General features: G+C 41.8%; 1 protein-coding gene across 6 annotated transcripts in view; it reads right to left on the reverse strand.

The window, feature by feature from the left end:
- BCAT1 (branched chain amino acid transaminase 1) overlaps positions 1 to 25,515 on the reverse strand; it is a 106,369-nt gene that overhangs the window by 23,915 nt on the left and 56,939 nt on the right. For all 6 annotated transcript variants that reach the window (XM_029205248.1, XM_029205250.1, XM_029205246.1 and 3 more), the window contains 4 exons: positions 24,947 to 25,057; positions 22,685 to 22,804; positions 10,817 to 10,980; positions 3,521 to 3,663 (listed from right to left, as the gene is read on the reverse strand). In XM_029205248.1, the coding sequence (XP_029061081.1) occupies positions 3,521 to 3,663; positions 10,817 to 10,980; positions 22,685 to 22,804; positions 24,947 to 25,057 (538 nt within the window). The remainder of the gene's footprint in view (positions 1 to 3,520; positions 3,664 to 10,816; positions 10,981 to 22,684; positions 22,805 to 24,946; positions 25,058 to 25,515) is intronic.

Below are 25,515 nucleotides of genomic sequence, written 5' to 3' on the forward strand. Positions count from 1 at the left end.
GGGAGGTGATGGGGAGTGCTGGGGGAGAGAGTTTAAGATTGGTATTAAGGAATCCAGGGAAAGCCTTACTGAGAATGGGGTATGTGGCAAAGACTTGAAGGAGGGGGGCTAGCAGCCATGCAGGAAGAGTACTCCAAGCGGAGGCGGTGTAAATGCCTCCCAAAACCAACTGTGAACTCAGCCACAACTGAGTCTTACTCTCAAGGTAGCTCCAGTGTCTGGTACAAGATAAAACTGTTTTCTCAACAGTGAATAGCAAGTGTGTGTGTTAAATTACTCATCAACGGAATAAAAAAGGAGAATACGGGGCCATGAGATCTTACAACCACGGCTGCTGTTACTGGAATCAAAACCCACGTGAACAGATAAACAACAAGGACCTACTACTATACAGCACAAGGAACTATACTCGGTATTCTGTAATAACCTATAAGGGGAAAGAATCTGAAAAAGAATATATACACACACACACACACACACATATATGTATATATAACTGAATCACTCTGTTGTACACCTGAAACTAACACAACATTGTAAATCAGCTATACTTCAATTTAAAAACAAAAGTAAGAGCTCGAGGCTTTTCAGGGCATGAGCCACCTCACCTCCTTGCACGGCCTTGCAATAAACCTTTCTCTGCTCCAAAAACAAAAACAAAGACAAACAAAACAAAAAACCACATGAGTTTCAGGCCAAGTGCCACAAAATAGTGCACAGCCCTGTGGCAGCCACCTTGTCCCAAAGGAGCAGTGAGAGTGGGTGCTCATGGGAAGAACTCTGCTTTTGGTAAAGTTGGGGAGTGGGGGAGGAAAATCAGTATCTTTCTGATGTTCAACACATTATTCTTTGTATTTTCCTAAAGCCACATGGTATAAATCAAAGTTACGGGAGTTGCTTCAATGTCTTTTTTTTTTTTTTTTTAAGCCCAAAGGTTATTCCTGACATTCTACTCACTTCTCTCAGAGTACTGTTCAAACATTTATTCCATTTCCTTTCTCCTTCCTTCAAATTTTATCTGATCTGGCAGGTGAACAGCCTCAAATTGACGGAGGATCTTCACATTAAAACTAAAGTTATCTCACGCAACCATAACCTGAAGAATAACTCTTAAGGTCTTGTATATTTTATAAGAGCCAGACAGAAATTCATTCATTTCTCTTCTGACTTTTAAAAGCCATGGTGCAAGTGGTTCATGATTACTGTTTGCATAAGGGGTCATTTTTCATCAGGACAGTTTCTGGTGTTTCTGGTTAAATCATGTAGCTCTGATTCAGACTGTGCTTAAATCCTGACATCTCCCATCCATAAATAAGGATGGTGCCACTTCTGTATGATGTAACTGGTTTTGTTTGGGGTTGTGTGGGTTTTCTGGGGGGTGCGGATGGCAGTGGGCAAGTGGAAAGAATGAGCTGAATCAATTTATTATCTCCTAAGTAATACTGCCTGTCCAACACTGGCTGTCAACTTTCAAGCACGCCTTTTTTTTTTTTTTTTTTTTTTTTGCGGTACGCAGTCCTCTCACTCTTGTGGCCTCTCCCGTTGCGGAGCACAGGCTCTGGACGCTCAGGCTCAGCGGCCATGGCTCACGGGCCCAGCCGCTCTGCAGCATGTGGGATCCTCCCAGACCGGGGCACAAACCCGTGTCCCCTGCATCGGCAGGCAGACTCTCAACCACTGCGCCACCAGGGAAGCTCCCAAGCACGGCTTTTGATACAGGTCATATGAAATAACTCAAATTTAGAAATCACAAATATTCCAGTACAAATTTTGTTTTTCAAGAGTGTCAAGTACAAACAGCAGGTATGGAAGAATGAGCATGATCTATACCTGGCTTTTCGTATGCTAAGGATTACCAGTGGTCAACCCCAGGACACGGTGTGCTCACTACACCTTCTGTTTATTCTAACTCTGACTGAAATATAAGGCTCATCTTATAACTCTGCCAGTAATGCTCAAGTCAGCTCTGAAGTCAGTCACATTTGAATCACCATTTTCCTCTATTTGTAGCCAAATAACAAAAGAGCAATAGAGGCTACTATAGCTGCTTTAAAATTAAAATTTCATTTACAATTTTAATTAAAACCAATCCCGAGACTTCACAAGTATTTAGAAACTTATCATTTTACACTTCTTGTCTCGGTACTGTGAAATGAACAGCCTAAAGAATGTAAGCAGGCCTAAAAATGTTTTTAAATTTTTTGACTATTAAAATTCTAATGAAAATAAATGGATATATATGTATTTTTCCCTCCATTATTGGGAAAAATACCATTTAATCTAATACCATAGACTTTGCCAAAACATCACTGAACTGCTGTGGTCTCTGCCAACTAATTAAAAAAACTAATCGCAAAGAGGGATAAAGTGAGCATTCAGGATATTAAAGGTAACAAAGAAGTACTGATTTTTATAGTAACATATATTAATAGTCTCAAATGAACCAGAATCTAAAAACAATACCCAAATAGATCGATCTGTCCTTAAAAATAGTGTTCTTCATTCAAACTGAGCTCCAGAGTAAATGTGGAAGGCTTCTAATGTATTGTCAAAATATGCAGAAAGGGCACAGGTTCGTGCCCCGGTCCGGGAAGATCTCACAAGCCGCGGAGCGGCTGGGCCCGTGAGCCATGGCCGCTGAGCCTGTGCTCTGCAACAGCAGAGGCCACAACAGTGAGAGGCCCGCGTACCACACACACACAAAAAAGCAGAAAGGGCAATGATTGTTAAATGAATTACAACAAGAGAGTACACTCAATTTCGTATCAGTAGAAACAGTAGACTGTGTTTATTACTACAGCATTTTATACATAGTATATGGTAAATAACCACTGAATTGATCCGAGACCCATCTCCAAATGCAAGGGATTTCAGATAGGAAAAATGATAAGATGGTAAAGGGGATAAGGCTGCATATCTTCAAATTGTGGAGATTTAAATTCCTTCAGTTGGGACTTCCCTGGTGGCGCAGTGGTTAAGAATCTGCCTGCCAATGCAGGCGACACGGGTTCGAGCCCTGGTCCGGGAAGATCCCACATGCCACGGAGCAACTAAGCCCGTGTGCCACAACTACTGAGCCTGCGAGCCACAGCTACTGAGCCCACGTGCCACAACTGCTGAGGCCCGCGCGCCTAGAGCCTGTGCTCTGCAGCAGGAGAAGCCACCGCAACGAGAGGCCCGTGCACCGCAACGAAGAGTAGCCCCCGCTCACCACAACTACAGAAAGCCCACACGCAGCAACGAAGACCCAACACAGCCAAAAATAAATAAATAAATAAATTCCTTCAGTTGACATCTCAGTAGTAAGTACATCTAAAGCCAAAAAACAAAAATAAAACTCAAAATCTTTATAAATGCTGTAAACTTAAACTCATGTTTACTTGGACAGCAAAAGCACAGAATTTCTTAGATTTTGCAAGCGTGTTACTTATTCTCTTGTTCTAAGGTTCTAGTTCTTTTCTTTCCAGTCCCACTGAAGATGACTCAAAAAGAGCCAAGATCTGAAATCTGAGTGGATTACCTCCATCTTCATTTATCCAGTAAAGAAAAAGATTCATTGTTCCAACTTCAGTTATCTGATTATCCTCTCCATAGAGCCACAGAACCTGCTGACACGCGTTATCCATTGCTTCACATTGGGCAAAGAGAGATGAGCCGTAATTCCTTTTAAGAAAGAGGAAACATACTGATTATGACTATACTTCAGCTCCTACCTCCCAGTAAGTCTTTAATTCACGTGTGGATGTAGTCAATGTACTGTTTTTAATAATATATACTCTCTAGTTAACTGCATAATATTAAAGGAAACCCATTAGAGAACCTAAATGGTCTAATTGCACTCATTTGAGAAAGAGAGAGCAAAGAAAAATCATGGAATTCTAACTTGAAAAGTTAAACACAGGTAAATAGACAAGTTAGCAACACTTAAAAACTTATTATTTTTTTCACACACCAATCAATTTTACATTTCATTTAAACCCCACACCAACACTGTGAGTTAGCCACGATCATTATTTCCATGGTTCAGATGAGAAACTGAGGCTTAGAGAAGTAACTACTATGAAGTTACAGCTATTAATTAGCAGAACACCAACCCTGCGCTCTGAGACCTTTCAGTATAACCAAGAAACGCCTAATGTCCAAGGTCTAAATTCCCTAAAAGGTGAGGCAAGATGTTAAAAATCCTGATTTTAACCAAAAAGTATTCCAAAAGCCTGTTTTTCTCAACCAGCACTATTCACCTTGGATTACTCAAAATCAAAGGAACATGGCATATCTTCCTGGAATGACAATGTAGTTTAGTAGTTTATTCATTCGTTACCTGACTCCTAGGAGAAGCTTAAGTAAACTTGTTAGGGGAACACTTTCCTCTGTGAATCAGAGTGTAAGATACAATTGACATTTCACACACACACACACACACACACACACACACACACACACACACACACGGCCCGTGGAGAATAAACTCAAACTACAGAGATAAGAAATTGAAATATCTTGGAATTGACTTTTTTTAAGAAGATATATTTCCACAAATGGTCTATCATTTGGAAGGAGAACTGAATTCTAAACTAAACAGAAATATTAATGTTCCTTATACCTTAAAATTTCATTTGGAGGGTGGGAAGGAGGGAGATGCAAGAGGGAAGAGATATGGGAACATATGTATACGTATAACTGATTCACTTTGTTATAAAGCAGAAACTAACCCACCATTGTAAAGCAATTATACTCCAATAAAGATGTTTAAAAAAAAATTTCATTTGGCATGGGTAGATTCATTCATAACGATGCCTGGCTCTCACTGTCCGCATTAATGAGTTCTCCAATTTTCTGTTGCTTTAGGAGAAAAGGAAGTAATATTTTAAATTTATCTTTTATTAAACTTAAATGGGAAAATTATGGAGTATAATACAAAATATGAATCAATGTTTTAGATAAAACATGAGAGTCCTCAAATAAATGTGATGCTCGCTTGCCTTTCTATGCCCCTGGTTATATAATTCACTTTCCTTGGCTTTCAGAGGATAGTAGCAAACAAGTTTGAGAAGAACTGCCATGAGAGTTAGGCATAGGAAATAAATCCTAGGCCCACCTCGGACTATGAACCCCCAGAAGTACACAGAAATAATCAAACATATAACAATAACTGCTACAAAGCATTAATGTTACCTTCTACAAAAAACCCACCTAGGCCTTTTAATGATCTCTTTTACACCTGGGCAAGATTAAAAACTATAGTATCGTCTAAGTCAAAGTGTAAGGTAAGCACAAAAGCCATATATCATAGTGGCTACGTGCCATTCTCATCTGCACACATACTCTTCCCACTATATTCTCTTCGGCTCTTCCCACGGAGCCAAGTCATTCTGCTTGGGTTGACAATCACAGCATCTTGTCCTGCCACAACTGAACAAAAAAAAGGGTGGGCAAGTAACTAAGCTGCTCATAAGTTCTTCTTTGAGTTCATTCACTCGTTCATTTTAATGTATGAAACCTGAAAGATGTATTTTCTCCCTTTGAGAGGAGTGGCAGCTTGTGTGCTATGACGTAAGCCTGGGTCTACTGTGTCCATAATCACCAGCCTTCAAAGGAGAAGGCATCTGAAGTAGGACAGCCCTAAGTTAACACATAGCCAGAAGCTATGACAAGAGATGGAGGTAGGACGGAAGCAGAGGGAAAGGGAGGGAAGAGGGATTGGGGAGGAAGCAGCATGGGCAGGACACAGGCAAGGGCAGAAGAAACCTGGCAACAATGATTTGAGCTCCTATTAGAACACAGCCACCATCCCACTTACATGAGCCAATCAATCCCTTCTCTGCTTAAGATGGTGTGAGCTGGTTTTCTGACTTGTAACTCAAAGACTACTGACTAATAACTAAACTATTCTAGAAAGCTATGGGAAACAGGCATCATACTATAGGGCTATTGCAATCTGGGGCATGAAGGGGTTTACTCAATCCAAGGTGTTAAGATTCCTTTAAAAGACCCTCAATATGTATACTTCAAAACACAGGTAATAAAATGTAAATTATCGGTCAATCTGGAGATGACACAATTCTGATATGCAGGAGGCTTTTGTTTTTAATGGCAAATAGGCAATAACTGAGTTCAATCATGAGTACTTTTGAATGAGTCTAAACCAGGCTGCAGGGGGAGTCTGGTAGAAAGAGCGTGGGTTTGGAGCCAGCAGGCCCAGATGCAGCTCTTTTGCTTCTACTATTGGGTTATAAATGAACTAAAGCAAGTCGGTTCCTATTTTACATCACTGATTCATTTGGCAAGTAAAAATACTCGCTTGATATACTGCATAGATTGTTTGGCAAAAATAAAATAATAAAAGTTAAGAAACAGGCTATATAAGCCTGTTATATCCTAATGAAATTAAGGTTGTTTTTTAATGACTATTTTAATTGACTTTTCTCTAGTTCATAAGATAAACTTGTTGAGACAAACATCTGAAGACAAAGAAACAATTCCTCTCCTAAGTATAATGCCCTTTGGTCTGTTCAAAAGCACATAGAGGGCTTCCCTGGTGGCGCAGTGGTTGAGAGTCCGCCTGCCAATGTGGGGGACACGGGTTCGTGCCCCGGCCCGGGAAGATCCCACATGCTGCGGAGCGGCTGGGCCCGTGAGCCATGGCCGCTGAGCCTGCGCGTCTGGAGCCTGTGCTCCGCAACGGGAGAGGCCACAGCAGTGAGGGGCCCGCGTACCGAAAAAAAAAAAAAAAAAAAAAAAAAAAAAAGGCACATAGAGAATTTTCAGTGTGAATATCTAGCCTTTCAAAGAAACTTCTAAAAACAAACATACACTTTTGAGAGCATGGCTGAATCAAAACCATGGCTCCCCAGCATCATAAAGCTACTTGGGCAGGAAAAAGAATTAAAGATCCCGACTGCTTCAGTGCATTGAAAGGAAACGGAGTATTTATTTATAGGTGGTGTTTTTCCCCAAACGCAAGTGTGTATCAAAATTCCCTCTCAGTACTTCGCTGGTGGCGCAGTGGTTAAGAATCCATCTGCCAATGCAGGGGACACGGATCTGATCCCTGGTCTGGGACGATCCCACATGCTATGGGGCAACTAAGCCCGTGCACCACAACTACTGAGCCTGAGCCTCAACTACTGAAGCCCACGTGCTCTGGGGCCTGCGTGCTGCAACTACTGGGCCCGCCTGCTGCAACTACTGAAGCCCGTGCACCTAGAGCCCATGCTCTGCAATAAGAGAAGCCACCGCACCGCAATGAGGAGTAGCCCCCGCTCGCCGCAACTAGAGAAAGCCCGCGCGCAGCAATGAAGACCCACGCAACCAAAAAAAAAATTCTCTCAGGTGTAAACTGTATTATTAATGGCCACAGGGTAATTGATACCTTGGTAATATATTTGGGTTTCCTCCCATGTGCTGCCAATATTCAGAAGAGAAACACATGTTCTTGGAGGAAAGAGAAAAATGAAAAAGTGGGAAAACTGTCTACATGGAAAAAATTTTAATATAATTTTAAATAGAATCTGGGAGATGGAAATATTAAATACATCCTTCCCAAAGAGTAAATTCTATTGTGTGAAATCCAACTGATTGCTCTTAAGATAAAGAGAGTCCTGGAGATGAAACAAGAAAGAGAGCCTTACAATAGAAACTATTGTCTGTTGAGAGGGTACCACCTACCAGGCAGGGTACTAAGTGCTTAACCCCATTATTTCAATAAATTGTCTCAACACAACCCTAGACTTTATTATACTTCTGAGGACCTGAAGGAAGAGAGGACTTAATTGTACAAGATTACGCAGATGTGTGACGTGTATGACTATGTATGTGTATGACTCTCAGATATCTGATTCCCAAGTCCACTCTGGTAACTGCTTGGTTCTAACACCACACTTGCTGAGAGCTCCCTATATGCCAGCCAGGGTCCTATGCACTTTATATTATCTCGCTTCATCCTCACAGGTAAAGTAGGCATTATTACCCTGACTTTATAAATGAGGAAACTGAGGCTTAGACAAGTAACATGCCAAAGGAGTTAGGTTTTTGAGCCAGGTCCTTCTGACTTCAAAGCTTGCACTCAAATGCAGAATGAGAATATAAGGGAAAAAGGAGGAAAATTAAGATGGAGAGAGGGAGAGGCCTGAATCAGCGCAAATTAACTAAGAAATTGCCTGGGAATCAAGATGTTCCTCTGATGAAAGACTGACTTCTAGCTCAGTGCTTCTCAAGATTAGCTGCACAATAAAAATAATCCTGATGCTCAGGCTATCTGCCAGACCAACTAAACCAGAATCTCTAACAGGGGGACCCAGACATCACTCAGTGGCAAAGCTCCTCCAGGTGATTTCAATTTGCACCCACAGGTGAGAACCACTGTGCTAGAACTCTCCTTCAACCGTGTGCCACTGTTACTTTTCTCACTAAAGTACACTTAGAAATAAAAGGATAATATTATCTCTGATGGCTTCAAAACAGTGAAATAATCTTAGAATTTTATATATATATATATATATATATATATATATATATATTCTCCTCTCCCTTCCTCCGATTCACTGAGATAGAAAGCAGAAAGTTCTTGAGCTTATGAAAATCAATAGCTATTTAATAAATACTAATTGGGGGCTTCCCTGGTGGCGCAGTGGTTGAGAGTCCGCCTGCCGATGAAGGGGACACGGGTTCGTGCCCCGGTATGGGAAGATCCCACATGCCGCGGAGCGGCTGCGCCCGTGAGCCATGGCTGCTGAGCCTGCGCGTCCGGAGCCCGTGCTCCGCAACGGGAGAGGCCACAACAGGGAGAGGCCCGTGTATCACAAAATAAATAAATAAATACTAATTGATTTTTCAAAAAAAGCTTAGAAGGTAACTAATAAATTAATTATGTTTAGAAAAGAGCAATAATACACAAGTCTAAGGTTCCTGACAAAAGTCTTTGTCAACTAAACTGGATGATGGTAAATGCAAAATCCGTTGTTTCCCTTGGACTCCTCCAGGTGGGAAGGACAGGAGTAGAGAGCTTTGGAACTTCTTGGAAACAACAGGCGTGTGTGGGACAAGCCCATTCTTTGGTTCCCACCTGCCCTCTCGCCATTTTTCCTTTTACTTATGAGATCTAGTACTCTCTCCTCTAAGAGATTTCAAGTCAACTTCCACTGATCCTGGTCCAACTGAGCTTAACTATTAATTTATTTTATAACTGACTTTATTTTTTAGAGCAGTTTCAGGTTTACAGAAAAACAGAGCAAAAAATAGAGCTCCTATATACCCTTACTCCCCAACTTTAGTTTCCCCGCCAATACTGATACACTAGGTGTACATAGTAACACTGGGGCTCACTCCTTGTGTTGTACAGAAAGTCTGTTTGTTTATTTGTTTTTTTGGCCGAGCTTCGTGTTATGTGGGATCCCAGTTCCCCGACCAAGGATCGAACCCGCGCCCCCAGCACTGGAAGCGTGGAGTCTCAACCACTGGACTGCCAGGGAAGTCCCAGAAAGTATTAATTTTTAATTGCCCTATAGTGATCATATATTCTGTAAGACTGCATTATATCTTCTTTATAACAAATAACAATCTGCCTAGACACCAAACTAAAGATTTCCCTCCAATTTCTCAGTGTTCCCATGTTAACTTTTCCCTAAGCAGGTAGGGGGAGCTAGAGAGCAAGGTTTAAAGAAGAAAAACGTTTACGTTATTATCTCTTCATCGAGATCGTTGCTTTACTGCACTCTAAGGGAAGTTTTAATAGAGTAATACAGGCGGTATGCAGTGGTGCATATGCATACGGTCTGTGAAGAAGTCTGAACAAGTAAAAAAGACACCAAGAGAGCAAACAACAGTAGTTTTGGACCTGGCTAGCCTAGGACATAGTCAGGAAGGAGTGCTCTAGTGCACAAGGAAAAAAAGTGACTTCTTTAGTTTAATGGACTCCAACAGGGTTTCTCTAACCCCTTGAGGGAATGCAGTTATGAGGGAATACCAACAGGGATGACAGGACATAGAATTTTGTCAACATGCTATTTTCTTGGTAGAAAAGAAGGAAATAAAGTCTATGGAGGGGTCAAAGCCAGCTGTCAATGTCTCTCTGGCATCCCAGCAGCACATCCTTCAATTCTGCCAGGGCTTCATGAACCTACATTTTGTAACAGGGCCCAGAAGACAGTCACTGAGTCACCTTGCGGGCCTGCTGCTGCCCTGGGTGTGTGATACACACAAAGGAAGAGCCATGCTGGTTAATCCAGCAATTCTTGTTCACCCATCAGGGCATTCCCGATTCACGGCCAAGTCCACCCCTGAAATTGTCTAACACTTGCAAATGCTCTTTTATTTCCAGCCAGCTACATATGGCCTATGCGACTGGCCTGACCAAGCCAAAGCACGGCTATCCCTCAGCCAGTTGGCAGCAGGTATGTCTACAATCTGTGGCAATGAGGACAGCACTTCAATGAAGCAGGCATCTTCCCCAGACAGGACTACTTGGAGCCAACTGGGAGCTTGGGCCCCAGTACCAGATGCTCTTGAATGCCAACTTTCAGCCTGCGGCCAGGGCCCAGCATCCAGGGATAGTTCATTCAAAGCACTGCTTTTACTCCTGGTTTAGTTACTTTAGCTCTTGCCTATGTATAACAGTCAATGTTTCTCCCTTACGAGGGGGCCACACAGGTTACCCTTTAAACAACTAGCACATTCAAAACACTGAAAACTAAACACAGAATAAAAATGAGCATTACAATGTAAAAACTAATGTATGTACTTGTATTGAAGTGAAATGGCAATAACTAAATGGTCACGAGGGACTCTTTCCTTTAGACAGAAACACAGACTGACTTACCCTCCCATCTTGCAGTCCCCGGTCCCACCTTTCCAGGCTCTTACATACTTCGGATTGGCCCACAGGGACACTGGATTAAAGCTCCCACTTGAAAAATAAGGTCCTACTGGGCTCAAGATTACAAAGAGCAGGGCTTTAGTAGGCTTCTTGACTCCCAGAGAAGGCTGTAATAAAGCAAAAGTACACACAACTGTTAATTTAAAATGCAGACACCAGTCTCAAAGTCTAGAAGAGACCTGTAACCATCTCCCAGAAGGGACTACGGACAGCTGTTACTTCTAAGTGCACTTTTTTTTTTTTGCGGTACGCGGGCCTCTCACTGCTGTGGCCTCTCCCGTTGCGGAGCACAGGCTCCAGACGCGCAGGCTCAGCGGCCATGGCTCACGGGCCCAGCCGCTCCGCAGCATGTGGGATCTTCCCGGACCGGGGCACGAACCCGCGTCCCCCGCATCGGCAGCCGGACTCTCAACCACTGCGCCACCAGGGAAGCCCTGGACAGCTGCTACTTCTTAAGCTGAGTTACACAAGCCTGATGGTCTTCTCTTTCAAGAAGAAAACACCGAGAATGGGGTACTTTGGTTCCATTTTACTTTGCTTTCTGAGTTAAGATTTTAAAGGAAAAGCAAATTTGTCAACTTTTTTAATAGTAGGCTTTTTCAGAGGAGTATATTTTTAACAACTAGCCATATAACACCTTTCAGTGTTGCACTGACTGGGAACTGAAAAAGGGAAGAACCTAGACATGATCTCAGTCTTTGGGGGTGAAGCCTAATAGCTGCTTCTCTAACTTGCTCTTCTGCTTCTGGACATACCAGTGCCTCCCGCAGGCAGTGGGCTCGGGGGTTGTGCCATCAGCACACCTGACTGTGAGAGACAGCAGACAGCAGGAGCACAGCTGCACTAGAAGCAAAGACACCAGACAAGATAACCGCCCCCCCCCCCAAAAAAAGACAAGAGGATGAAGGACTCAGGAATTCGTGTCAGGAATGACAAAGATAGAAAATGGCCTTTCCCACCAATACTGGAAAATCACAAGCCAACGATGCGAAATCATACAAATTCCTCCAGCACAGAAGTGGTTCTAAGTAATTACTGCCAGTTGTCTTTTGAGGAAAACTGAGAGACTGAAAAGTTTTGAGGGCTACGTAGTATAAAGGCAAAAAAGGCCACTGGGCTATCCTGTGCAATTCAAGACCACACGAGTAAGAAAACAAGTCAGGACTCTTACATTAAGTATTGGGATATAAGATACTTGTGTCCAGTCTTCAAAAGGAACCTGGTCTGCCTGGATGGGGTAGTAGTCTGGCGTGGAAATAATGAGAGGAGACTCCGTTCCCCTGATTTTGTGGCTGTTGTAATATTCCATGAAACTGACTGAAAGTGGACCTAGGGATATATTTTTTTCTGAATTTCAATTAAATCTCCTCCCCCACTACCTATTAGCTCAAGGCCCCTCACCCACTACTTGTGCCCAGATCATCAAGAATCAGGTAGGGAAAATATCCGTGAGCAGAATAAAATGTGATTGCATATGTGCACACTGATGCCATCGGAAAGGCGTAGGAAATGGGAAGCTGAGTCCATTTACACTCCATGTGAATGTGAGGACCACGCGGGGCTTGGCTGGCCCCACAAAAAACGGATTATAAGTGACGGATAACTGAGTTAAAGAAATGAGTCAGGGCTTCCCTGGTGGCGCAGTGGTTAAGAGTCCACCTGCTGATGCAGGGGACACGGGTTCGTACCCCGGGAAGATCCCACACGCTGCGGAGCGGCTGGGCCTGTGAGCCATGGCCACTAAGCCTGCGTCCGGAGCCACGGGAGAGACCACAACAGTGAGAGGCCCGCGTACCGCAAAAAAAAAAAAAAAAAAAAAAAGATATGAGTCAGCAAGCGACCACAGGTTTTGGCTTTTTTGCTCATTTGTGTCTGTTCTTTAATGGGGGCTAAAGAGGACACCCCTACAAGGGAAAAATGAGGAGACTTAAACTCCATTTGCTTTCTTTGGTTTCGTTATTTGGAAAAGAAATCCTCAGAATAACACACACACCTGCCTTTCTTCCCAACTTTGATAAAAACTGACTATCTTATCTCTGCAGTTTTATTTACCTATCAGTTAAGTAAGTACACTTCATATCAGGGATGCTTTGAAGCTTAATATTTAAAAAAATTTTTTTATTGACCATTATAATGAGGAATTAAGCTTCTCAACATAATTTAGAAATACAATATGCAGGACACATCTCAGTAACTTACCTAGCTTCTAATGTTCTAAATAAAATAGCTTATTTATGGACAAGCTGACAAGCATTTTATTAGATACCACATGAATGCCTGGACTTTTCTCACTCACGTATTTTTTGCAACCTACACACTATTAAAAAAAGTAACAGGGACTTCCCTGGTGGTCCAGTGGTTAAGACTCACGCTCCCAATGCAGGGGGCCCGGGTTCGATCCCTGGTCAGGGAACTAGATCCCACATGCCTCAACTAAGAGCCCGCGTACCTCAACTAAAAGATCCCGCATGCCGCAACAAAGATCCCACACACCACAACTAAGACCCAGCACAGCCAAATAAATAAGTAAATATTTTTTAAAAAGTAACAATAACTCATGATCATGGAAATATTTTTCAGAGATAAATTTCATCTTATTCATTTCCTTCCCCTGATTTAATTGACAGGTAAACTTGCATTTATTCCACTAGGTGGTAGTAGAGAGAGCACAGATGGAAAACAGAATAACATGCATTAAATCTATTTCTAGAAAAGAGTATCTTGATAAACCTCTAAGCAATACTTTTACTCTTAGCAAGCAGGTAAATAATAGACTAGAGTTTTTCAATGCTGAGAAAAAAATGTGTTTATGTGTACTAACATTTTATTTTAAATTTAAGCAAGGTCAACTCATGCTTTACAAGCACTTCAAGTACTGGTGTTGATCATAGCTCAGTCACCTTCATCCTTAAATGATTATTTATGTCAAATGTCTCTTCATGAAAAGAACTGTGACTTTACTGAAAATGGTCACACTGCTTCATGAGTGAGAATAAGTAAAATGTAACTTTATGGAAGGGAAACAGGGAAACTTTATGGAATGTAACTTTAAGGTAGAAACAGACCTAATCACCAAGTTCCCTTCCTTTATCAGGAAGGGAACTTGGTGATTAGGTCTGTTTCTACCCTCAAGGAACCATTATTTGTTCCTTTTTCTTAATTCTCCCTTCTTTCATGGAAAGCAATTTAAATTCTGCACTACTCCTACAATTAAGAGTAGTTTATGATAGTATAATATTAATCAAAAGGGACTTCCCTGGTGGCGCAGTGGTTGAGAATCTGCCTGCCGATGCAGGGGACACAGGTTCGTGCCCCGGTCCAGGAAGATCCCACATGCCCGCAGAGCGGCTGGGCCCGTGAGCCATGGCCGCTGAGCCTGTGCGTCCGGAGCCTGTGCTCCTCAACGGGAGAGGCCACAACAGTGAGAGGCCCACGTACAGCATCCTCAGTAATTACACAGTACTTTTCAGTTTCCAAGACATTCCGTAGCCATTATCTCAGAAAATCCAACAATCCAGGAAGTTAAGGGTTATAATTCCTATTTTTAAGCTGAAGAAACTGAGGCTCAAATGATTCACCCAAAGTTTCAGTCATTAAGCTCTACATCTTCTACTCTTAGTCCAGAGCTCTTTTTCGATATGAGTTTGATAAAAAAAAAAAAAAAAAAAAAAGTGAAATTCCCAGGATTTCCTAATGTGAAGAGAGTTCAAACCAGATCTTCCTTCTACCCTCAGCCTTCACCACAGCTCTCATACTCTAGGCAACCCATGTTCAAACCATACAGAACCCTTCAGATTCCTCCTCAATTTTCTACTTAAAAAGTATACATTGAAGCCCTGACCCCGCAATGTGAATGCATTTGGAGATAAGGCTTTTAAGGAGGTAACTGAGGTTAAATGAGGTCAAAAGGATGGGGCCCTAATCCTGTCAGCCTGGAGACACCAGAGCAAGTGCACCCTGCTCCCTCCCGCACCCCCCTTCCTCCCCCAAAACAGAGGAAACGCCCTGAGGGGCACAGTGACAAAGTGGACATATACAAGCCACTAAGCGAGGCTTCACCAGAAACCCACCCTGTTGGCACTTTGATATTGGACTTCCAGCCTCCAGAACTGTGAGGAAATTAATTCTGGTGTTTAAGACACCTAATCTTTGTATTCTGTCATGGCAGCCCAAGCTGACTAAGACATCCCTTCTCTGGACTTCCCTGGTGGCGCAGTGGTTAAGAATCCGCCTGCCAATGCAGGGGACACGGGTTCCAGCCCTGGTCCAGGAAGATGCCACATGCCGTGGCGCAACTAAGTCTGTGTGCCACAAATACTGAGTCTGTGCTCTACAGTCCGCGCACCACAACTACTGAGCCCATGCGCCACAACTACGGAAGCCTACATGCCTAGAGCCTGTGCTCTGAAACAAGAGAAGGCACCGCAGTGAGAAGCCCGCGCACCGCAATGAAGAGTAGCCCCTGCTTGCCGCAACTAGAGAAAGCCCACGTGCAGCAATGAAGAACCAACACAGCCAATAAGAAAAATCATTTGAAAACAGTCTTGAGAATTGGCAAAAACTGGGCAAAGAGTTACTGCCATTTTTTTAAAAAGAAGGATAATACTTAACGTACAAACACATGTAAGCAGGTAAGAGGTGTGTATATTTATCTATATATATCTCTAGACAGATATAAGAAAAACTGGCAACAGGAATTGCTCAGAAGGAGGTGAACTGTGGACTCTGGATCAGAATAAGAGTAGGAAGGAAACTTCCTTTCCATTGTATACTTTTGGTACTATCTGAATTTTTTAATCAAATTTTTCCCTCCCCCAAATCCCTCCTTTAAAATCCCAGAAATATACTGGCAGGTTTCATGTGAAAACTGATATTCCTAAACTCAGAAGCATTGTGAATGAACTTTAGACTTAGTGTGACTATACATGTGTGTTATAGAATACATATAACATATTGTAAAATATATAATACAATATATAAAATCTGGAATGATTATGTCAACTATAATTGAGAGCAGGAAAGCTGGTAGCTCAGAGGAGGAAAGGAAATGGACATGAAGGCAGATTTACATTAAAACGAGATGGGGTATAGGAATAAACTGGGAGATTGGGATTGACATACACACACTACTAGATATAAAATAGATAACTAATAAGAACCTACTGTACAGCACTGGGAACTCTACTCAATATTCTGTAATGACCTATATGGGAACAGAATCTAAAAAGAGTGGGTATATATGTATATATGTCGATATAACTGATCCACTTTACTGCACAGCAGAAACTAACACCACATTGTAAATCAACTATACGCCAATAAAAATTAAAAAAAAAAAAGATTATACTTTCCCCCAATGAATTGTATTGACATCCTTGTCAAACTAAATTACCATAAAAAACAAAAACAGAAACAAGACGGGAAAGCACTTACTAGCTCCCATCCGAGTTACCACAGCAAGCAGTCTTATTCGACCAGGCCCCATTTCTTCACCACACTGACCTACATCTATCAACACATTCATTCCATGGGTCTGACACTCCCACAAGCTCCATGAGACACTGAGTTCCATGAAGGCAGGGAGGTAGCATCCCTAGAACAGCACAGTAACCAGTGCATAAAAGATGCTACAGCACAGAGGCAAGAACACAGGGGTTCTGATTTCACCTCTGTGGGCCTCAGTCTCCTCATCTCTAAAGTGATGCCAGTGGCACCTACTCACAGGGCTGCTGTCAGTCAGTGCAGGGATAGCACCAAGCATAGCGCCTGGCACTTAGGAGAACTTCACAATGCCAGGTGATGGGGGTGACGACAGACTGGACCACTGTGTTTCATCAAAGAGAACCAGGACCTCCCTGAAAGGCAGCAGGACTTTCTTGGGATTGGCCTACGGCATCTTTCAGGGAAACAGTAACTCTTTCAGCAATTCCCTAGGATGCATATTTTCAAACTGCTCACTGCATATAAGGAAACAGGGAAATGGAATCCCAGTAAAGGAACTTGGACAAAGTGTGGTTAGTGCCCAGCGTGGGGAACTCTGCAGCAGTTAGAAGTGATGGACTGGATCTACACATAGTAACCTGGATAGAAATGAGAAACACAGCACAGAGGGAAAACGTTAAGAGACACAATGAGATGTGTAAGACAAAATCATTTATATAAATTAAAATTTCAGGCATCCAAGGTAATAAGAGATACTTAAAACCCATATAAACCAAAAGAATATTCATTCAATACATAAGAATGATTTCCAATGGTGGAAGAGGAGATGAGAGTAGGGAAGATAAAAGGGAATTAAAAAACAAAGAGAGGGCCCCCCTTCTGCCCGGCGATGGTAAGTGCCATGAACTGAGCGGTATCATTATTAACCATGTGCACCAACACTCCAGCCCCAAAAAGTAAAAACAAAGAGAATAAAAACAATTTTCCCCTGTAATAATGTTGAAATGGGCAAGAACAGCCTCAAGAGGATGTCCATTGTTAAGAGCGGCCTGATAATAGCAAGCTGATCATCAAAGGCTAAAATCAACAGAGACAAGCTGTATCTCTAAAAACAGATAATTGAGCTTTGAAGATACTAAAAAGGGGGCTGTTAATATAAAACATGTTAATAGTTATGCAAGTATGATTTTTAACTGTTTATAAATAGTGTAATGAGATACATATAAACTCTCAAATAGGACTGCAAAAGAATACAAGTGTGGACAAAACCCAACTTAACGGTTACAAATTGCTGCTGTCATAACTAGTTTTCAAATCTGTTCAGATTCTTTCATTTATAGAGCCTAATCATAAAGGGAAAAGATGAAAAGGTGTATAAGCATAAATAAACAAAGGCTGTGAGTAGAGAATTCTTTTCATGGAAATTGTTATGATTATAGGTAAAATTATATATGTAATAGAAAGATTTTACAAGGTGATAAAAGGAAAAGAAAGACATGTCTATGATACTTACATGTCCTTAAGCTCCCTGTGGAGTGAACCAAAAATCAGAGTGGATCATTTGGCAGCAGGATTTTGAAATTCGAGTTCTCATGAAAACATCATACTGAAAGTTTTACAATGAAGTTGTGGATGGGGAAACTTTATGTGAAATGATTTTAAATGTTGTTCTGCATTGTCCAAATTGTATTCTGTGCACTGGAGGTGGTATTAACCTGAAGCAGACAGCTTCTCTAGTTGAGCTCAACTCCAGAAATATATTTGGGGTGCTCCAAAGTAGAAGGATGTGTTAGATTCAAGGTCAGTCTTGTCTTGGAGTGCAGCTGAAAAAGTCAAATCTGCTGGTAGCTTGCAGATGTGTGTGTGGTACACAGCCTGGGACCTGGTCAGAGGGGCTGGGCAGGCTGACCACTGCAGCCCAGAGGGTTGTCTCTACCATCAGACTCGACCCTCCTTACGACACTTATTCTCAGCCCTGATATTATTTAGCACCACCTCCCCAGTGGAGAGAGTAGGTGAGGTGATGCTGAGATAAACTGGAAAAGTGGGAGGCTTGGAGCAACGATCAGAGGGAATCTCAGTTTGTGGTTGTGCATATTTTGCTATGGACCATGGTCAAACTACCTGTGTACACTTATCGGGATTGCTGAGGAAATAAAAGCCCATCTACGCATGTGTAGCTATACCTTCTCAGAGTTACCAAACAGGGTAGAGTTGGATAAAACAGATGTTAAAACCAGCACAAGCCAGCTTCTTTAGAGGGAGCTTTCTCAGGTATTCAGTACTGAACCTGATAATCATATAAGTTTAGCTTCTTAGCTGGTAAAGTGAAAATTTAGAAACTGTTTATGTAAATGTTTTTTATTTAAACATTATGATTTGATTTTATCTAATTAACAATTAACAATCAGCAGCAGTTTGAAACACTACATCTTTTAGTTCCTCTTTAAGTTTTTAACTACCTGTAAATAAATATTTCAGAACATATTGATTTAAATGATGCTGAAATTCTTTTTTTTGTTTCTTTTTTTGTTTTTTTTTTTTTTTGCGGTACGCGGGCCTCTCACTGTTGTGGCCTCTCCCGTTGTGGAGCACAGGCTCCGGATGCGCAGGCTCTGCGGCATGTGGGATCTTCCCAGACCGGGGCACGAACCCGTGGTCCCCTGCATCGGCAGGCGGACTCTCAACCACTGCGCCACCAGGGAAGCCCTGAAATTCTTTTTTAATATGAGAAATTGTTTGGGATCATGAATGATTTTATCCTCTAACTTAAATGTTTTATAAGAGGTTTATGTAATCCTGTTTAGTATTTTGCTTAATAATGTAAACTTTATAGGAATTTTTTAGTTTTTCAAATTTCTACCTGGTATCTTTTTATTGGCAATCTCTATTCACTGGCTATTTAATTAGCTAGTAATACATGTTCCAATAAATACTCTTCTGTTTATTACAATCCTAAATCTGAAAGGATTTTAGTAATGGATCCAATTATTATCAGAGAAGGCTGGAAGACATGAAGAACTGCACAAAAACATTGGTACATAGGTATTACCTATGTAAAATAATAAAAATAATGAAGAATCCATTGATTATAAAACATGTAGAGAGGCAGAGCACCTTTGCAAATGTAATTCGTAAGTTGGAGTCAGAGCTACTCTCAAATTATATGGCAGCTACAAAATCTAACTGAGTGTGAGGAGCAGTAATTAACATCAGACTGTCACATCACAGCTCATGAAAATGAAAACAACACCCTGCCCATAGGATGAAGTGCAGCTCTCAAAGATAAAAATATTTCCACCTTGGTGCAAGTTTGCAATCCCTGGAGTAAATAAAGCATTAAAGACTGCTAGACATATTAATTCTTTCACAAGACTTGGGATGGTGATTCTCTTGTAAGTAGTTTACAGTGTCTGATACTGGCTCCATGGATTTAGATTATTTGGGACGAAGCTGGAGCCCAGTACAAATATGTCTATTGAAGAATACTGAATATTCTCTATACACAAGTGAGTGCCATGCCGGGGACTAGAGACCGGGCACACGTGAGCAAGTAGGTGGTTACATCACTTAAAAAATTTCCCCAACATATATTTGTTCATTCAAAGAAATCAAAATACCTCTTGGATAAAAGACCCACTTAATCAGTTAAAATAACCATGAAAATACCATGAAAGAAAAACGTGGATGTTGGACTTCCCCGGTGGCGCAGTGGTTAAGAATCCGCCTGCCAATTCAGGGGACACAGGTTCGAGCCCTGGTCTGGGAAGATCTCACATGCCGCAGAGCAACTAAGCCTGTGCGCCACAACTACTGAGTCTGTGCTCTAGAGACCGTGAGCCACAACTACTGAGCCCGCGCACCACAACTACTGAAGCCTGTGCGCCTAGAGCCCATGTTCCGCAACAAGAGAAGCCACCGCAATGAGAAGGCGCACACTGCAACGAAGAGTAGCCCCCGCTCGCCTGAACTAGAAAAAGCCTGTGCGCAGCAACGAAGACCCAACGCAGCCCAAAATAAATTAATTAATTTTTTAAAAAAGTGGATATTAGCTAGCAGCACACAAGACCAAAGCATCAGATAACTGATACAGAGGTGAGCCTGCAATTCTTCTATGAAGGCAGAGACATGACAGAGCCATCAGAAAACCGAGTAACATAAAAAGGCAAGCAAAAGTTAGTCACCCCTGATGAAAGAATCCTAGTGACCTAGAACCCACTGACTCCAATCCTCCAGCCAGTAGCTCACATATCAAATGTAGCCACCATGAAAAGGCAACAAGTGATAATTACCAGTCTGGACTGTATAAACATTCATGTGTTGCACAAATGTTTAAATCCATATACTTCACTGAATGCTATTTGTATCATGCTCATTTCTGAATTACACGTTATTGTTTTTTCTGCCTATACCATGAATTAGAAGATTCTAGTTGATATAAACATACCAACCAAATATAAATAATGTTGACTCATCAGATGGTATCAGTTATTGCTTTCAATTCTTGGAAAGCAGATTTTTAAAAATTCTTGATTCTTAGGTCCAAAGCATGATCCAACATGTAAGTTGATAGAGTGTAGTGGGAGAGGACTGCTTGGCAGGATTTTTATCACTGAGGTTCTTAAATTTGGGCAGGCATCAGAATCACCATCCAGACCTACTCGACCAGAATTTCTGGGGATTGGGATAAATATGTGTATTTTAAACAACACCTGGGTGATTCATATGCAAAAATTTGAGGGCTACCAATAGACAGGATTATTGGGACAACCAGCCAGACTATAAAATCAGATTTAAAAGCTTGTCTAACTCTAGATTATGGAACTCCAGGACTCTAAAGAATTGACTAAATCACAGAACTAGGTATGTTAGAAAACTACAGACCAACACCTTTCATAAGCGTTGACACAAAAATTCGTAGCAAAATATTTGCACGAAGTGAATACAGCAAGGTATAATGTGAATTATTCACCATGAGCAAGCATGATTTAGCCAATGAATACAAGGTTGTTTGAACATCTAAAAATGAGTTAATATAATACATTATAATAAAGGACAAGACCACATAATCATGTCAAGACATTTAGAAAAAGCATTCAACAAAATCCAACCTGCATGCATGATAAAAACTCTCAACAAACTAGGAATAGAAGAATCAGATCTCAGCACCTCAGGATACCTAGAAGGTAGTGCTTTGAGATTAGAAACGTTTCAACAAAATGAAAAAATTACTTCTTCTTAGTCTGAAGTTAAATAATAATATTTAAAAACTCAGCAATATTAAAATGTCAGAAACTTAAGGAGAAGATGACTTTAAATTGTCCCAATTCTTTAAAGCTTGTGAGGGAGACTGCAATTCATGAAATTCATTATGTAGGCTCTTAATAGTATTTCAAAAGGCATCAAAAAAGGATCCCAAAGGACCACTTAGGTACTTATCCTCTGGCCTTACTGCTTGCATTCATACGACCTAGTGGAAAATCTGGTAACCATACAATTACCTCGTGGAGAGCAGAATGGTTAGACTATAGCAAAAGCTCTGTCTCCTTGCCCCTATCCTTGAAGATCTCCATATACCACACACCCCCTCACCCCCGCATCCACATTCAACTCCCCCCATCAATTATCTCTCATATCACCCATTCTCCATAAGGCCACCCCTACCCAGTAGAGGAAGGAGATAGGGACAGGGTCTTTATATTTTATATCACATATTCACCCGCACAGATGGCCTTGGCCACTCCAGGCATGTCCTTCCTTTGCAAGGGCACCAACCAATAGACTGTGAGCTACTCTACTGGGAGATCTCACAGCCATGTTGTTTAAACCTGTTCCCCTAGCTCTCAAGTGCCTCCCCTAATATCCACTGTGAACTTTATTTCCAACATTTTCTGTGGGGGAAGAGGGCCCTCCACTCCCTCTCCTTACCAAGTAATCCCAAAACATGAGGAAAATGAAGATAAAAAAGTAGCAGCTCTCCCTCCTCCAAATTTCAAAACCATTACCACTCTTCCCTTGGAGGAGCACTGACCTGGCATTACACCGCTAAGCTGAGGAGATCATGGTTAGTCTTGATTAGCAGCAGGCAAACAGCCTCGCTCACTTCTTTACTTATGTATGTTGGTGTCTGTGGCTGTGTTTGCACCACAGTGGCAGAGCTGATTAGTGACAGAAACCACATGGCTCACGAAGTTTAAAATACCGACTATCTGGCCCTTTAAAAAAATGTTTACAGTCTTAATAATCAAGGGAAAGGAGCATTAATGATGCTACTGGGGGGGCTATTTCAAACTACATACTAGAAGTTTCAAGCATAAACAATGATAACTCCCCCACCAAAGTACCCCAAAACAGGAAGTCAGTCTGCACCTCAGTTCCAATGAATGTAGGACGAATATACAGGCTTGCACATGTTGAGTAGGGGACCCATTCTTGATCCAATTTCACAAGCTGCTGCATGCACTCTAAAAGCTCTTCCTTGTCAAATGCCTGAAGGAATGAAAAACATAACGAATAAGGCCATGTTCTTCCATTGTAGCAGTAAGAAATGATCCTCATGAAAGCTTTGACTATTAAAAAAGTAACAATAGGGAATTCCCTGGTGGTCCAGTGGTTAGGACTCGGTGTTTTCAGTGCAGTGGCCCTTTTTCAATGCTGGTCGAGGAACTAAGAGCCCACAAGGCTGTGCAGTGTGGGCAGAAAAAAATTTTTTTAATTATAAAATAATAAGGGGCTTCCCTGGTGGCGCAATGGTTAAGGATCCACCTGCCAATGCAGGGGACACGGGTTCGAGCCCTGGTCCGGGAAGATCCCACATGCCGCGGAGCAATTAAGCCCATGCGCCACAACGACTGAGCCTGTGCTCTAGAGCCCGCAAGCCACAACTACTGAGCCCGCGTGCCTAGAGCCCGTGCTCCGCAACAAGAGAAGCCACCACGATGAGAAGCCTGCGCACCGCAACAAAGAGCAGCCCCCACTTGCCGCAACTAGAGAAAGCCCATGTGCAGCCCGTGTGAAGACCCAACGCAGCCAAAAATCAAAAATAAATAAATTTATTAAATAATAATAAGTAAATAAATATTTTAAAGGAATAATAAACCCAAACAAGAATTCTTTTTTCTGTGACTTTCCCCCCCCAAATTGTGATGGAATGAGAGATTATCTGCATGAGGAAGATAGAAAAGTGGTTCCCTACCTCTTACCATACCCAAAAACCAACTGTAGTTGGATTATACACTTAAATGTGAGAAAACATTAAGACTTTTATAAAAAAACATACAAAATATCTGTCGCCTTAAAGTAGAATTCTTAAATAAAAGACACAAAGCATAAATCATAAAGGAAAAAAATGGATAAAATTTGACTATTTAAAACTTAAGAACTTCTGTTCTTCAAACGACATAAGTGACACACTGGGTGAAGTTATTTGTAACATAACCAACAAAGGATCGTAACAGGAAAATGTTAAGATAACCTGAAAATCAGTAAGAAAGAGACAGATGATCCAACAGGAAAATGGGCAAAAGCAAAGAGTAGTTTACTTCTAAGGTGAAAAAGGGTTTTATATACTAGATGGGTGGGTGACAGTTTGTAAAATAAATAGTTTCTATTCACTTGGCAGGGCAAAGAAACATACTTTCAGAGATGCTATGGGTTATCCAAGGTAGAAGATGAGTCAGAAACACACATGAATAGAGCTCATGACATCAGGATTTGGCTCTTTAAATACTAACTTACAACAGCAATCACAGTGTGGTAATGTTATAGAAATCGGGACTGCCAATCATATAGGACATACCATCTCCCTGTATCAAGCACGGGGTCTCTGATACTGCTGTCTAGATGTAAGATTTAGTGGAAAGAACTTCACTGGGGATTTTAAAACTTACATCCCTAGTGAAGCTCTTGCCCTGTCCCATTAGTCTGTGTCATCTTAGGCAAGTCATTGAACCTCTGTGGGCTTGAGTTTTCTTCTCTGTACAAAGGTGCTGCTAAAATTTACAATACATACCTTCTTGACAATAGCTTACTGTTATGATTAAAATGGTAAGGAATGTAAAACCACATAACACAGTTTGTGGCAGTTGCTGTCCAATAAATGTTACTTCCCTTTCCTTCTGTCCTCATTTTAAAGGATTTCCCAATGATTTGTCTGTAATGGGTAAAGAGTGGAACTAGGACGGAGTCCAAAGAAATTTCCTGAATTTCCCTTCTGCCTCTAAAGAAGGTCGGTGAAGCATGTGTTATAAAAGGAAGAAGGAAGGGCTTCCCTGGTGGCGCAGTGGTTGAGAGTCCGCCTGCCGATGCAGGGGACACGGGTTCATGCCCCAGTCTGGGAAGATCCCACATGCCGCGGAGCGGCTGGGTCCGTGAGCCATGCCGCGGAGCGGCTGGGTCCGTGAGCCATGGCCGCTGAGCCTGCGCGTCCGGAGCCTGTGCTCCGCAACGGGAGAGGCCACAACAGTGAGAGGCCCGCGTACCGCAAAAAAAAAAAACAGATGAGAGAGAAATTCAGTGCTCATATGGTTTATACCAAATACTGATCTAAGTATTCAGAAATGGTTTGTCTGGTGGAATTCAGTGACCCATTACAGCAAGAGAAACACAAGAGAAACTCCTAAACATACATACCGGCAAAGTCGCCCTCATAGCAGACCGGTACATTCTATCCATGTTGAGGCTTGGCCGAAACAGACGAATTTTATTATCTACTCCCCGAAATGCCTTCAATCCTTCAAATAACTGAAGATAAAAGAGAAATAAAGGTTACAAGGTAACTAAATGAAAACAATCCCTGTGTTCAAAAGACTGACTTTTCTATGGGCCCTCATCTCCTTTACCATGTAAAGCTACTGACACAGACCCTAAGTCTAGAAAAGCCAGACAGACTGGTTACAGTCACTGGGATAATAAGAAGTCCCTTTATTACCAAGATCTGGTGGGAATTCAGAGCTATCCTTTGCTTAACAGGAGCCAGATGTTAACACACATCAGTGGAGGCTGGAAGAAAACATCTCCACACAACATGGACTGACTGACTGCCTAGGAAACAGAAATGGAATCAAAGGCCCCGCAGTACCCGGCCCCCAATCCACCCCCAAACACCCATGTATCTTTTCATTTTATCTGGCTCATATGAACTCTGGAGAGTGGGTAATCTAGATGTGACCAGAGCTGGTTCAGTCTCCCAAATCACAGAA

The sequence above is a fragment of the Monodon monoceros genome, unplaced genomic scaffold (genome assembly GCF_005190385.1).
Source record: "Monodon monoceros isolate NGI ecotype Baffin Bay Population unplaced genomic scaffold, NGI_Narwhal_1 Super_Scaffold_6, whole genome shotgun sequence".
NCBI classification, from domain to species: domain Eukaryota; kingdom Metazoa; phylum Chordata; class Mammalia; order Artiodactyla; family Monodontidae; genus Monodon; species Monodon monoceros.